The sequence below is a fragment of the Amphiura filiformis genome, chromosome 20 (genome assembly GCF_039555335.1).
Source record: "Amphiura filiformis chromosome 20, Afil_fr2py, whole genome shotgun sequence".
Lineage (NCBI taxonomy): Eukaryota > Metazoa > Echinodermata > Ophiuroidea > Amphilepidida > Amphiuridae > Amphiura > Amphiura filiformis.
Window position 1 is genome coordinate 42,695,582 of NC_092647.1, and position 14,215 is coordinate 42,709,796.

General features: G+C 37.4%; 1 protein-coding gene across 3 annotated transcripts in view; it reads left to right on the forward strand.

The window, feature by feature from the left end:
• Positions 1-14,215, forward strand: part of LOC140143127 (bone morphogenetic protein receptor type-2-like) — a 129,373-nt gene that overhangs the window by 102,403 nt on the left and 12,755 nt on the right. For all 3 annotated transcript variants that reach the window (XM_072165182.1, XM_072165183.1, XM_072165184.1), the window contains one exon: positions 8,604-8,804. In XM_072165182.1, coding sequence (XP_072021283.1) covers positions 8,604-8,804 — 201 coding nt within the window. The remainder of the gene's footprint in view (positions 1-8,603; positions 8,805-14,215) is intronic.

A 14,215-nucleotide genomic window follows, 5' to 3' on the forward strand; every position in this document is an offset into this window, starting at 1 on the left:
TGTCCTATTGTCTGTTTTATGTACAAGTGTAAGGTCATACTATAATAGTTCTAATAAAACAAAATAATTTGTATGTTTTGACAAATGTGATGAATTGCTGACACTTTTGTGTGAAACAAAAACAATTTTGTCAACATTTGAGCAATACATTTATCACTAATTCATTGCACATGATCATAGGCTTTCATGGGTGGTGGATAGGAATGGCTATGAGGGGAAATGAAGGAAGCCATTGTTAAATACATGTGAATATGGTACATTTTGTGTCAAATAATGAAATTTGTCGTTAAAAAAATCCTCTATTCTACATTTGCCCTATATTTTAACTATATTTTCCCCAAAATATTCCTATATTATCCATATATTTTTTCCCAAAATGGTCCTATATTATCCCTATATTTTTGCAAGAGTTGAGTTGAAGCCCTGCTTAACTTTAAAACTTAATCCTAATCCTATCCATGAATACGGAATTGTTATCAAAGAATGGGAAACTAGTGGCATAAGGACATACAATTATTTTACTGGTTCTCCTCCTCCCCTGCATTGTTTTCTGGAGTTAATCCAAAACTTTTTTTAAGCTCCAGCAATTCATGAAGCAACATGAACCACTTTAAAGATGTTTTTGTATTATTCTACCCTTCAGAAGCTTTAATTATTTATAAGTACCTCATTGTTTTCAAGTATGCATCGCAATTGCTAGCATTGCCAGTTTGCATTGAAAAGGAAAGCCTCCCACCCTCGTCAATTCAAGAAAATCCCCCAGACAATATAAAACAAATTATGTGGCCTACAGACAAAATGACAGATAAATGAATTGCAATAGACACTAGGATCCACAACATGCTCATCTATCAAGGCACATTTCTTTAACCCCAATACATTTGTACATTCATTGAATGACCTTTGAAAATTTGGGTACAAAAACTCATGCTCTCTAATTTGAGGTCAAATTTTGCAGTATTGTTGTTTCATTGAGATTATTGAACTATGCCATTGGGATGAGGCCATTGTGGTCCATAGTGAGACTCATGGGCTTGACATTTTGATGGGCAAGATGGGGGAGTAATGTACATATTAAAGGTAGGGGGTCAGATTTCTACGTATTGTGTTTTGAAACCTCACATTGAGGCCTGTACCAAAATAATCAAATTCCCAAATTTTGAGGTAAATTGCACTAGCCGTTTTGATATTAGAAGTAAAAATGTGTTTCACAATGGCCCGTAAAACTGTATGTGTGGTATACCACAATTGGGGATGAGGCTATCACTTTTATGTTCATAACATCTAAACGGGCTATATTAGGCCTAAAATGTCACTGAGATTATGAGAAAAATATGAGCCGTCTTCTGATGCAAAAATCTCCATTTTGATAGGAAAAAGTGGGGGATGAGGCTGTCCATCGGGTCACCCATCTTTAAGTCATTTGAGCATGCTCAGAGTGTGACTTTAATTGTTCAATGAACTAAATGAACCAGTCGTTTTCAGAATGTAGACTATAATTTATGTCACTGATTGTAACACACAGACATATTACATAAAGTAACACATACCAGCTATTGCATTTATTAGACCTTTCTCCGTTTCCACTGCGATACGACTGTCTCATGCAATAGTACTGTCAACTCAACACCAGAGGGTTATTCTGTGATAATGTCAGCCAAGCAAGGGAAGCTTTGTAAAAGGTTGAATTCCTTAAATGATGGGAATACTAAATAGAATGGTTTCAAGAACTAGGTTTGTAGAAAATGCAGAAAGTTAATATATTATGAATTATATTATCTTTCTTTACATACTCTAGAGTTTTGTGAATCATGGGGGGAAATGTATAATAAATTGAACTAAGTGCTGTGTAAGTTTGGCAATGATGGAATTTGTATTAAAAACTTCTATACTCGCATCGATGCTTTAGGTTATTGAATGGGGTAAGACGTTGATAATTCAACATAAACAGAGGGAGGGGAAAAGGGCAGGAAAAAAGCTTGAAAGATAGAATAATGGGAGAGAGGAAGATGGTAATATGTCGAAAAATACTAATGAGGAAAATGTATAAAGAATGTAGAAGTGATACAAAAATGAGTTAAGGAGGGGGTTGATGAAGTAGAGAAGAGGGAGACTATGAATACAGGGTGTCCTATAAAAAGTGGGTCCCAGCATATGTGATATTTTAAAATGTGCTTCATTCAGTGTTTACATGTGTGAATGCCCCATCTTTCAGCTACCATTTGCAAAAAGCCAAAGTGCATTTGATGGAACAGTTATGAAGACATGGTCTCAAATGTAAAATTGTTGGAGACAAATTTTCCAATACATGTCTAACCTTTCCTAAAAAAGGTTTGATTTTTTGAAAAATTAGACTCACTGTGGCACAGATGGATGCAGGCAAGGCTTCAAATTAAGGGATGCATAATATGTGCACATTCAACCAGTACCGTGCAATTAGTCAACAGAACATTATAAAATTTTACATTCGAGATCATATCTTTAAAACTGTTTTATCAAACTAGCTCTGTTGTTTTTGCAAATGATAACTAAAAGACACTGTGTGATTGGTGTAAACACATTTTAAAGTATCACAACATTCATTGGAACTCTCTTTTTATAGGACACTCTGTAAATGAAGAAAAGAAGTGAGAAGAAAATAAACCAGAAACTGAAGTAAAACATTTTACAAACAAAAGGAGTAGGGAAATCAGCTGCAGAACATCATTGATTTGATATGAACCCTGCGATCTGATCCAGTTACAACTTTTGTTGAGCATGTTTAAGTCCTGAGAAATAACCACCCACACATACAGACACTCCATCACTTATCATGCATATCTCCAACTTGGACAACATCCATGTCACCAAAAAGCGATGTTTCTGAGTTACAGTGAAGCGTCTCAATGTGATGTTTTTGTATGTATGGTGACATTGTGACTAGGCACGCTCACTCAAGATGTAGGAAATCGCATACACATGTAGAACACTTGTTACATCATCCTGGATGGAGATGAATATCTTAAGATTATGAATATCTTAAGATTTTACATGGGGTCGCACACTTACTCAAGATGTAGGAAATCGCATACACATGTAGAACACTTGTTACATCATCCTGAATGGAGATGAATATCTTAAGAATATGAATATCTTAAGATTTTACTTGGTGTCGCACACTTACTCAAGATGTAGGAAATTGCATACACATGTAGAACACTTGTTACATCATCCTGGATGGAGATGAATATCTTAAGATTATGAATATCTTAAGATTATGAATATCTTAAGATTTTGCATGGGGTCGCACACTTACTCAAGATGTAGGAAATCGCATACACATGTAGAACACTTGTTACATCATCCTGGATGGAGATGAATATGTTAAGATTATGAATATCTTATGATTTTACATGGTGTCACACACTTACTCAGGATGTAGGAAATCGCATACACATGTAGAACACTTGTTACATCATCCTGGATGGAGATGTCATTTTAGGCCAATTCACTATTTAGTTGAAAGGAGCCTGTGGTCCTCTTGGTTCCTTCCCTCATCCCTTTATCCTTCTCCTCCCCTTTTTCCTCCTCCTCTTCCTCTAAACTTTCCTCCTCGTCCTCCTAGGACCTCGTACTTTATGCCCATCATACTAAGAAATTGTATCAAGCATAGCCATTTTTGTCTTTCACATGAATTTGAGAAATACAAGATATTATTTGCATGTTCATCATGTGATTAGAACTTTGACAACAACATCAAAATTAATACTGACAAATTAATTTACAAAGAAAGAACTGCTCTCTATCAATTGCATGGATGAAATATGACTTCGTAATATAAATATGATTGCCAATTTACTCAATAAAAATGTTTATTATATACATGTATCATTGCATAAACATCATTCTTGTCATGAATGTTGTTGTTGTTGTTGTTGTTATGGGACATTGTTGTTGTTATAAATCTTTTTCAAGTTCTCCTTTTTAAAACACACATCAAAATGAAACATCAGTTATGTGATGCAGCCATTTTTGATAGCAGAGATCTCGATCATATGGCGACAGCTACAATTGTAATTAGTGGCCTGTGACATATGGTGTCAGTTGCATATCATAATTTAATCATGCATATTTTTTATCAGTTATAAAATTCATATGGCACATCATGCTGTACCCTGATTCACATAGATCTAGTTTCACATGGTAACATTATGTGATGCTGTCAAGCAAAATGATTGATTTGTTGTGCAAAATCATTTGATATCCTTCCTGTTAAAACAGGAGTAGGCTATGGTAAAATCCCATTGAAATTGAACTTTTAGTCTGCAATAGGGAATCGCAATGGTACAGAAAACAGTAAGATAACAGTAAACTTGACTTTTGTGGCTTATAGGGCTAAAAAAAAAATTCCAGTTGAAAGCCATACACCCCATGGAAGACATGGCCTTAATATCCTACATAGGGGGTGTAGATTTCAAATGGGAGTCATTCATTCAGGTAGCCTCATTTGAAATTCACACTCCCTGTATGGGAGATTAAGGTCATGTCCTCCATAGGGGGTGTATGGATTTCTACTGGAATAGCCCATTATGCTTTCTTTTGCTTGAGCATAACACATCATGATATTTAAAAAAATGAATGTTACCCTAAGACCATCCAATAAGAACAGCACAAGCCCTACAAAAACACACCCCATATGCATACGGGTGCACCCCTACACACACACCCTGATAATTTTTTAGTTGAAATGATCTCAACCTTTGTAATTTCTTATTCAAACCATTTCCCAAACTAACCCCTCTCTTATAAGAAAAATAAAGACATCTCTCAATTAATTACTCAGCTGGCCGTCCGATGCTCACTACCAGGTCAACCCCATCATTGATTGAACCTATGACCTACCTGACATGCACTCACAATAGAGAATTCAAATATTTTTCTAAAGTCTATGATACAAGTATCAAATTGATGTTACAAATTATAGACTCAATTCTCATCATTTTAATGAAGCCATCAGAATTACTCAGCTGGGAATCTGATCATGCTGATGCCCATTACTACTCAAATCCAATCATTGAACTCAAACCTTGCATGCTTTTACTGACAAGTAAATGCAAGATGTTCCTTTGATCAAGTTCAATGTCACCCCTGATGAGTATGAATTACCAATGTCACCCCTGATGAGTATGAATTACCAATGTCACCCCTGATGAGTATGAATTACCAATGCCAACTCCAGGTCAATTTCAATTAGGTTATATGCTGTTTGTGCACTTTTATTCAACTTTGATGTTCTTTACTAGAGCTAAAAAACTGATTAAATTTATGTTTATGTAAGTAGTTATATAAAGTTGTATCTGTTTTCTTATTTGTTTTAATGTTTGTTTATTCCTTTGATTTTTGTTACCATAGTTGTTGTGGCTTCTCTCTAGTCCGAAGGTTCTCTACTCCGAAGGGTCGCGAGTCCAAAAGCCAAATTAAGTTCCCTAATCCGAAGGTTCTCTAGTCCGAATATAGGATTAGGGTTAGGATATAGAATTAGGGTTAGGGATAGCCTTATTCTATATTCGGACTAGAGAACCTTATTTATTATTCAGACTAGAGAACCCGATATTCGGACTAGCGAACATTTTTCAGAATTCGGACTAAATTACAAGTTCAGACTAGCAAACATTAGCAAACATTCGGACTAAGGAGCCTTCGGACTGGGGAACCTTCCCCGGGGGGGGCACTCACATACGGGTATGTGCCGCGGCGACGACCCCCTTTTTCAGAGCCGCTAGCCGTTCCTTAGACCCACTCAATTCATTGATTGCCGCTCTTGAAGCCCCTAAAAATTTTCTAGCCGTTCCATAGACCCTCAGATCATCGATCTCCGCTCTCATTGGCATTTTGATTGGCGTGTTTTCTGTCCTACTATTTCGAGCCCAAAAAGCTTCAAAGGGAATTTTCCATCGATTTCTTCCCCATTGAAACACATTGTATATAGGAATAAGGTGGATTTTGGGCGGGATTTTGGGCTCCTTGTACTTTGTAGTAGTGGCAACACTGGTTGGTTGATTGTAATTTGTAAACAGTGATCGCAGCACTGCCGGCCGGCGAGTGCCGAGGCCTTCAGCTGATAAACACTTTGCTGGAAATAAATGATTTTGAGATCTCTTTTGGGAATAAAATTGCCAAATATAAGGAAAAGTACCTCAAATAATTATGTACACGTCCTTGCAGCTAGCCATAACAGTGAATTAAAAGGTAATTTACGATCTACTGGTTCAGTGCCAATAGTGGAATGGTTGTCAAATTCTGCATACTTCACTCAATGGTCTCATGTATGCATGACATTTCAATGTAGCCTAAATGTTTTTCTTTAGTTACGGCACTGAAAAAATATTTTTGTGGGTTTGTTTTTATGGTGAGCTTTTAAATGCTGCTCGCTGCTGCTATAATTATCAGTAGGCTATAGGTAGGTCTGCAGGGTCTAGTAATTTTGATCCGAATGCTGTTTTGCTTTGCTGAGATTTCCATCGTAGGCCACCCCATCAGACCAATTTTACATTAATGATTTTCTTGATCAAAGTGAAATCGATTCCTTCAAAAATCTGTGGCAAAAACGTAACAAAATTGAGCCCTGGTTTGGCCTGCATTGTTTAGTTCCGCGACCCCATTTTCAGATTTTGGCGGCTAATCAGTTCCCAAGACCCCCTTTTGGCTGGTTAATTAGTTCCCAAGACCCCTTTTGGCCGGCCAATCAGTTCCCTAGACCCCTTTTTGGCCGGCCGATCAGTTCCTTAGACCTCGAGTTGAAACTGGCGGTGGCACACCCTACCAAAAAAAAATTCGAGTGCCCCCCCCCCCCCGGGGAACCTTCAGACTAGAGAGTTGTCACCCATAGTTGTGTGGAATTTTTTTTAATTGCTTCAAATTCTCTTCGTATTTAATCTAATTTCTGGATGAACATCATTAATTAGCTTTTTCCTCCTGGACAAGTGTTCATCCCCCATACTGGCCCCTAGCCACTTGATTGGGCTATATATAGACCCCTATACCAGTGCTAGAAAATCAGCATAATTAGAATGATGTAGGTTTCAAATGTTACACAAATAGAATGAATACTAAACCAAGATTATATAAAAATGATAAAGAATTGAAAATGTCAATTGTGCTGTCAAGTATGGCACCTCCTTCAGGTGTATGCCCGGGAGATTGTCACTCTTATTTCTTACCTGATCATGAGTACGGAAGAAAGATTGTTATAAGGTTACTTTCCTTTCCTTCCCTGTGTAACACTTCACACAGATAGGCTAGGAAGAAAGGTTTAGAGTATCATTTTGATATGTACATATTTTACCTTTTAAAGGTGGAGCTTGTGTTATTTTCAGGTTTGCCACTTCAGTTTGCATCAACGTGTGTCGATAAAGGTTGAAAAATTGCCCTGTTTTCACTTATTTATTGGTTTATTTTTAATTTGATCTTCAAAAAGCAATACAAAATAGTATTCTTCTGTAACCCAAATTCAAACCTATTACCCATATTAAAACCTTAACCTGAAACACCAACACTATTCCTAGTCATAACCCTAACTCTAAAGCTCGGACAGTTATAACCTGTAAGGACCTGTAAGAAGATAGAACTGAAGAAATTGACTGTGGGCATTGTGCATATCAGAAAAGTATGATATTTGCATCAAATTTAGATCAGATCTGGATCAGTTGTCAATATTATAGTGGTCACATAAATGACCACTACTACATTAGTCTACATTGATCCACTCAAAATAAACTCAAATGGATAGATTCAAAGTCACATCTAGTTCACTTTAAACACATCTCACTTCAGAATTTCTCTCAAGAACTGCTGGACTCAAATGAATATGCTGATGAAGTCAATTTTAGTCATGAAAATGTAAAATGTCATCTGAAGTTTTGTCGGATTTGACTTGCTGCATGTGATGTCAATATGCAGTGAGGTAAGGATCTCATTTGTAAACCAAATTCAACATTTGTCATGACATCTACAGTATGCGCTGTATACATTTATTCAGGGTATTGAAGCATTGAAAAACCTGGCTGGGGAAATAAAAAAATAATTTGTTTGTTAAGATATTTTGTGAGTTTTATATGTGTGGGGTTTTTTTTCATTGCTTTGGTGATATGTCTGTATAGTGTGACTCATGAAAATACCATATAAAATATATGTACTGGTTACCTTATGTACAAAATGTAGTCAACATTTTATTTGGTGTTACTCTTTTGTGTTGCATTGCCATTTTTAATGAGAATTACACTTAGAGGTAATAGGAGGATAACTTATACAACACCAGGCCCGTACGCAGGATTTTTTTTGGTGGGGTGCTGATCTTGAAAAAGTGGACTTTTTTTTTCAAAAGGGGGGCGATTTTGTGAAAAGTGGACTTTTCCCTCAAATTTGGACCTTTTTGACCAAAAAAAGTAAAAAAGCTGATTTTTTTTTTTTCGCTACGCTCGCAAATTCTTAAATTTTGGGACTTTTTGTATACTTTTGCAAATTTGGGGAGGTGCGGTCGCACCCCCCGCACCCCCCCTGCGTACGGGCCTGTACAACACTGATAAATAACACCAAGATTTTATTTATTTCTTCTTTTACAACAGGCTGTTGGAGTAACCCTGACATAACTCGCAACTGTAGTCAACCCACGTGTGCATCTAGAGCACCTCCAATACATTCTTTGTATCTCGTACATAACATCACCAGTCGATTCTGCTGCTGTGAAGGAAACTACTGTAACGTCAATGTGTCTGATAATTATGTACCCAAGCCTACCACAGAAAGACCTTTAACTCCTACACCAGGTGAGGATACTGTGGAAATATGAAAGGGGGGAGGATTCCTTCCTTGAACAGGGCTGGAAGAGTTAGACTGCTGCCCTCGCAGAAAGCTGAATCTTGGTCAGCGATCCAGTTACCACGATAGGAGTTGCTTTATTTCGTGTGGAGGTAACTGGATCACTGACCAAGGTTCAGTTCGCTGCACTGCCCTCATTGAAAAACTATGTGGGAAAAAAGTGACAGACTTTGCAACCAGATTCTGGTGCACTGAGAGTGCGCAGTTGTGTCCAAATTGACCTTTTGACTGAGTTTGTTCTTTGTAGAACTTCAGTGCGCGATCTTGCAATACAGCGGCGCCGTTAGTCAATCGTGCTATGGCGCACAAGCCTGGAAACAAGCAGGCGCCGAGCGATTTTTACCCTACGGTTACTGAGTTTTAACGCCTGGATCCAACCAAAATTACACGCCCAGGCGCCAGAGAAAATCTGTATTTTGCGCCCGGTATCAGTGCTCAGGAAATGGCCCAGTAAAACTTCGTCAGGCAAGTTCATTTCCGCTCAAAATATTAGCCATTTCCAATGTATTTTCAACAAAATGCAGTGCCAAATCTTATCTTTTACCTAATATTTCACCAATTTTCCTTGATATTTGCCTTCAGGGCTCATAATTTTGGCAGTATTTTGCCTTGTTTTCAGGTTAGGTGATCACCACGATCGCTAAACATGAAGGCGGCCATCTTGAATTTTGGCGACAGTGATTCTAGATATTTAAAATTTTCCTAAAATCACGAAATAAAAGGCCAAATTGAATAAAATAAAAAAATGAATTTAAAAAAAATGAATAAAATAAAATAAAATAAATAAAAAATTAATTATAAAAAAAAAAAAAAAAAAAAAAAAAAAAAAAAAAAAAAAAAATAAAAAAAAAAAAATAAAATAAAATAAAATAAAATAAAATAAAATAAAATAAAATAAAATAAAATAAAATAAAAATAAAATAGACTCAACTGGTCTGTTCAGATATAATAACATTCATTGTATAACTTGTTGTTTGTTAACTTGTGACAATAATTAATAATATAATAAGTTAAATAACAAATAACATGGATCTAAAAGTCTCAGGTGAGCATCGAAAGCTGTAGAAATAACAAAAATAAGCATTTTGATACTTTAAGAAAAATGACTCCTGGCTCTTTGAAAATGGCTCCTGGTTCACTAGAAAATTACAGGACCAGGAGCCGCTTTTCCAAATGTTTGGCTCCTGGTTCAGACTGACTTATTTCCAGGCCTGATGGCGCACAACCAAAATCGCAAGAGAATATTTTCATTAGTCCGACACGAAATGAACTGTAAGTTATTCAGTCATCACTACGAAGCATAACATGACTGATGGATTTAGTTTATGGAAGAGTTAGAGAATCCAGAAAGCTCCTGCTTTAAGCCTTGTTTGTCTACACTGCGCATGTATTTTTGCGTTATGCTTGTAGTGACAAATGAAAAACCGTTTGTATTGTATCAGACTCCTGCAAATATTCTTGTGCGACATAGCGCAACTGTCTATTGGCGCCACAGAATAAGAGAAGGAGAACCGGGACTCCCTATACCGCCATGTACAATCACGCCGTCAGCTATGGGGAAAAAATTGGGGGTATTCGGGTCCTTGCCGACGGTGCACGGAGACGAACGAAAACAATTCTGCGTCTCATCTGAAACGTCTTGGTACTCGCGTGCAGGTCGCATCAAATGCATCTCTCAAATGCGCCCATCATCCATGTCGCGCTTGCATGACAACGAATGCCTCAAGCGCATTCCGAGGGAAAACGAATACCCCCAATTTTTGCTTCATGTCTGTATCAAGATGGCGGTCGAGTCCTGATTCTCTGGTTTTAATTCTGTGATTGGTACCCATATCTCTATCGGTGCCCATGTCTTCCTGTGTCGTTGTAAGAGGACAGCACTCTGAAGTCCTAAATGTGTTAAAAAACAAACATATTCAATAGTCAGTTGTGACATCAGGCCAGCAGTCTAGAAAGCTCCTTCCATAGAAATTTTGCTTTAATAAATAAAGAAATGCATAAGAAATTGTGGGAACTGTTGGTATCATTGTTAAGGAATTTGACATATCTTCTTGTATTGAGATTTCAATGCATTTTCCCCTCAGTTCTTTTGACAACAGTGTTTCATAACCAGATATATGGATACTTGATATGGGAGGAGTGTAAACCTTAAAATATTCCCAAATACAAAAATGCATATAAGAAAATGTGGGAAATATTGGTGTCTTTGTGAGGAATTTGGCTTATCGACCTGGGAAATTGCACTATTTCCCAGTTCTTTGGTGTTATGCTTTTAGACTAGCATAGCTAAAATAGTCAAAAGGAGACCTTTCCCATTGATGTACCAAAGAAGTTGGCTATATATTTACTCCCCTCCCAAGCATAATTTAGTATAAGAATATAACATAGAAAATTTGCAACAACGCATTCACTTGTATAGCAATATGACATACTACTCTATAGTTGCATAGTAATTTGGCTAATTTGTATAGCAAAATGTGATGCTGGCTATGTTATGCAACAACCCCCAACATATAAAGTTAACCTGGTTCTACCCTCTGAATAGCAAAAGTCACATAATTCCATTGCTCCGGTTCCTATAAAGCTGAATTTATACTTCATCTTTGAGTTGGTATTTGACCAATGAGATAGCATGCTTTTCCCAATGCAACAAAGAGCATGCTACCTCATTTGCTAAAAACCAATCACTCATCGCTCAAGGATGGAGTATGAATGCAGCTTAAGTACGACGTAATATTGAAATTCAGTGCCAAAGTTTGCTGCAAATCTCGCATGAGCACATTTTAGCATATCAACTAACAAACAAAACAAAACACATGTATGGTGAGAATTTCTATCAGCTCTTAATAAACCGAACCAAACGACGACTTGCGTCAGGTCTGCATATTGAATATGTACTTGCATGCAAATGTTGTTGACAAAAATCCGCAGTTCTAGTAAGCTGTCACGTAAATGGAGCAATTGAGGCACAGTGTTGGAGAACATTTCAGATCACTCTAATAAAGAGTTGCTCGCAGGGAAGTTGTGCTTGAATGCAATGGAGGAAAATAAAGCACTTTTTTTCAATCTTGTAGTTAATAAGTAGTAGGAATATGAAGCTATTTCATTATGAGATGCATTTAAGTTATCCAGAGTACGCTGTTATTGGTGATCGTGATGCATAGCATGTCTGTTGTTGTTGCTGGAAATGATTTGTATGAACTGCAAAATAAACTATTAAGGATAGATGGGGTTGGCATCCATTTAGATGGATTCTGTTTGGAAAATTAGGAGCAGCATCAAAATGAGAGGATATGAGATGAACATTGAATAACTAACACGTAAAAAAATCCTTTTCTGGCAACATTTAAAAGTTAGTTCTATGGGTAGAATTTCAATCTTTCCCTAGAGCGGGCAGCACACATGAACCTTGCTAACATTCGTGAGACTAGCAGGATACCGTAAGCAATGGAGCCAAAGAGGCATATTGGAGTAGAATATACAAGATTGAAATCTATCCCGTGTTAGGTTGAACAAATTCATCAGGATCGGTAGAGAAAACACATTAACCAAAGTTCTTGATATCTGATCCAGAAATTGCACTTACTTTGTGTACGTTTCAGCAACACTGTTGCCTTTGTCAACACTTGATGATGAGTGATTCCTACTTGATTTGATTTAGAAATTAGAAAGAGGAGGGGCACCACCATGACCAGAGACGACGGACAGTATCAACTCTCACACATTTTTGATGAGTTTCTAGAACTGGGTTCAAGAAAATTCCCAGATGGAAAATCAACTGGCAACACCAAGACTCCACGCTGGAGATACATCTGGATCAGATATCAAGAACTTTTGTTACTGAATATCCAGTATTATGTTTGAATAGTGGTTGTTGTTTTCCTAGCATAAGACATCATAACTGTGTATTTTTGATTATGAATAGAACCCGGGACCTCTTCCACCAGAGTCAAAGAATTAGCCATTGGATCATGCTGCTCTCTTGCAATAATTAAATATAGAAGTCCATATAAAATACTTCCCCAACACAAGGGTGTTAGGTTTGTTAAAGCTTGTTAATGAGTGCTTTAAGGTCTAGTACACAAAAGTCACCTACCATTTCTAGTAATATGACATTTGGACTAACATTTTGTAGTTTGTTCTCATGTGCTTGTATTTGGTAAAAGTGAAACATTTTATCCCTGTCAACTCCTTGCAACATACTTACAGTGAGGGTGAAGGATATTTAACATTCTTACATGTGCTTATAGGATGTAATAGGAGTTATGGATCTGTGGTAATGGGCATGGCCCATTTACCAGGCACCTTTGAAGACCCAGTCCAACTTGCTGGACCCATACCCTCTTCTCCTCATGCTATGTGTAGCACATAGGAAAATGTAAGATAAAACACTGAGAATAAAGTGAATGGGGTAGTCTCACTGCTACACCAATGCATCGCTATTAAGATGGAACCGATGTGAAACTTTGAACCCGGCTCCCCGGGAATGGTTCTCATGTTTAGCTATCAGCTAGCTCTGTGGATCTACCATTTTCTGTATTATGTATACACAATCATCATGTAGACAGAATCTATCATGTTCTACACATGTGGTGGGTGTATGTTTGTTGGATGGGGAGGGGGAAATAAGGTTCCATCTGTAGTCAGACTATGATGCTGACCTTGGAAACATTGAGAGGGGATCCAATGTCAAGCTTGTTTGTTATTCTCCCATGTTATAGATTACAGAGATCATTTAAAATGAATTGACAGGAACATCATGAAGCAATAAGGTTTAAACATTGGGAATTTAGCTTTGCAAATTTAACATAATATTCTATCAATTTGATTTCACCATTGTTTTGTAATGGGGGTGTCAGAAATTCATGCGGGATGCCGAAAATGGTCTTTTTACAACCGGGGACCACTAGGGGGTAAGGTGGAAGTTCCCGCGTTGGAAAAATTGTGCACCAAAATATCGGCAATGAGTCCCAGATGAGGCGAAAAAACTTGGGAACTGTGTGTTTTTGTCCCCGGTTGGCAGATGGCAACCGGGGAATATGCGCTTTATATTCCACCACATGGGAAGAGGAAACCGGGACGGCCACAAGCACACTGTACTTACAGTATGTCCAGCACCTCCTGGGAGATACTGAAGGGATGCTGCAGCCAAACAAAATTGTTTCGCTTGCCCAAGATCGCATTAGTTGGAGAAAGCTTGTAGTCGCCTGCTCCACAGCCGACTGTTGATGATGGCCAATAATTGTCCCCAGTTGGCCAATAATTGTCCCCACTTTGGTTACTCACTATAATAAATTTAATATCATGTATAATGAAATATAACCAAAAGTATATTACTGTTGAGATATTCCTTCATCCA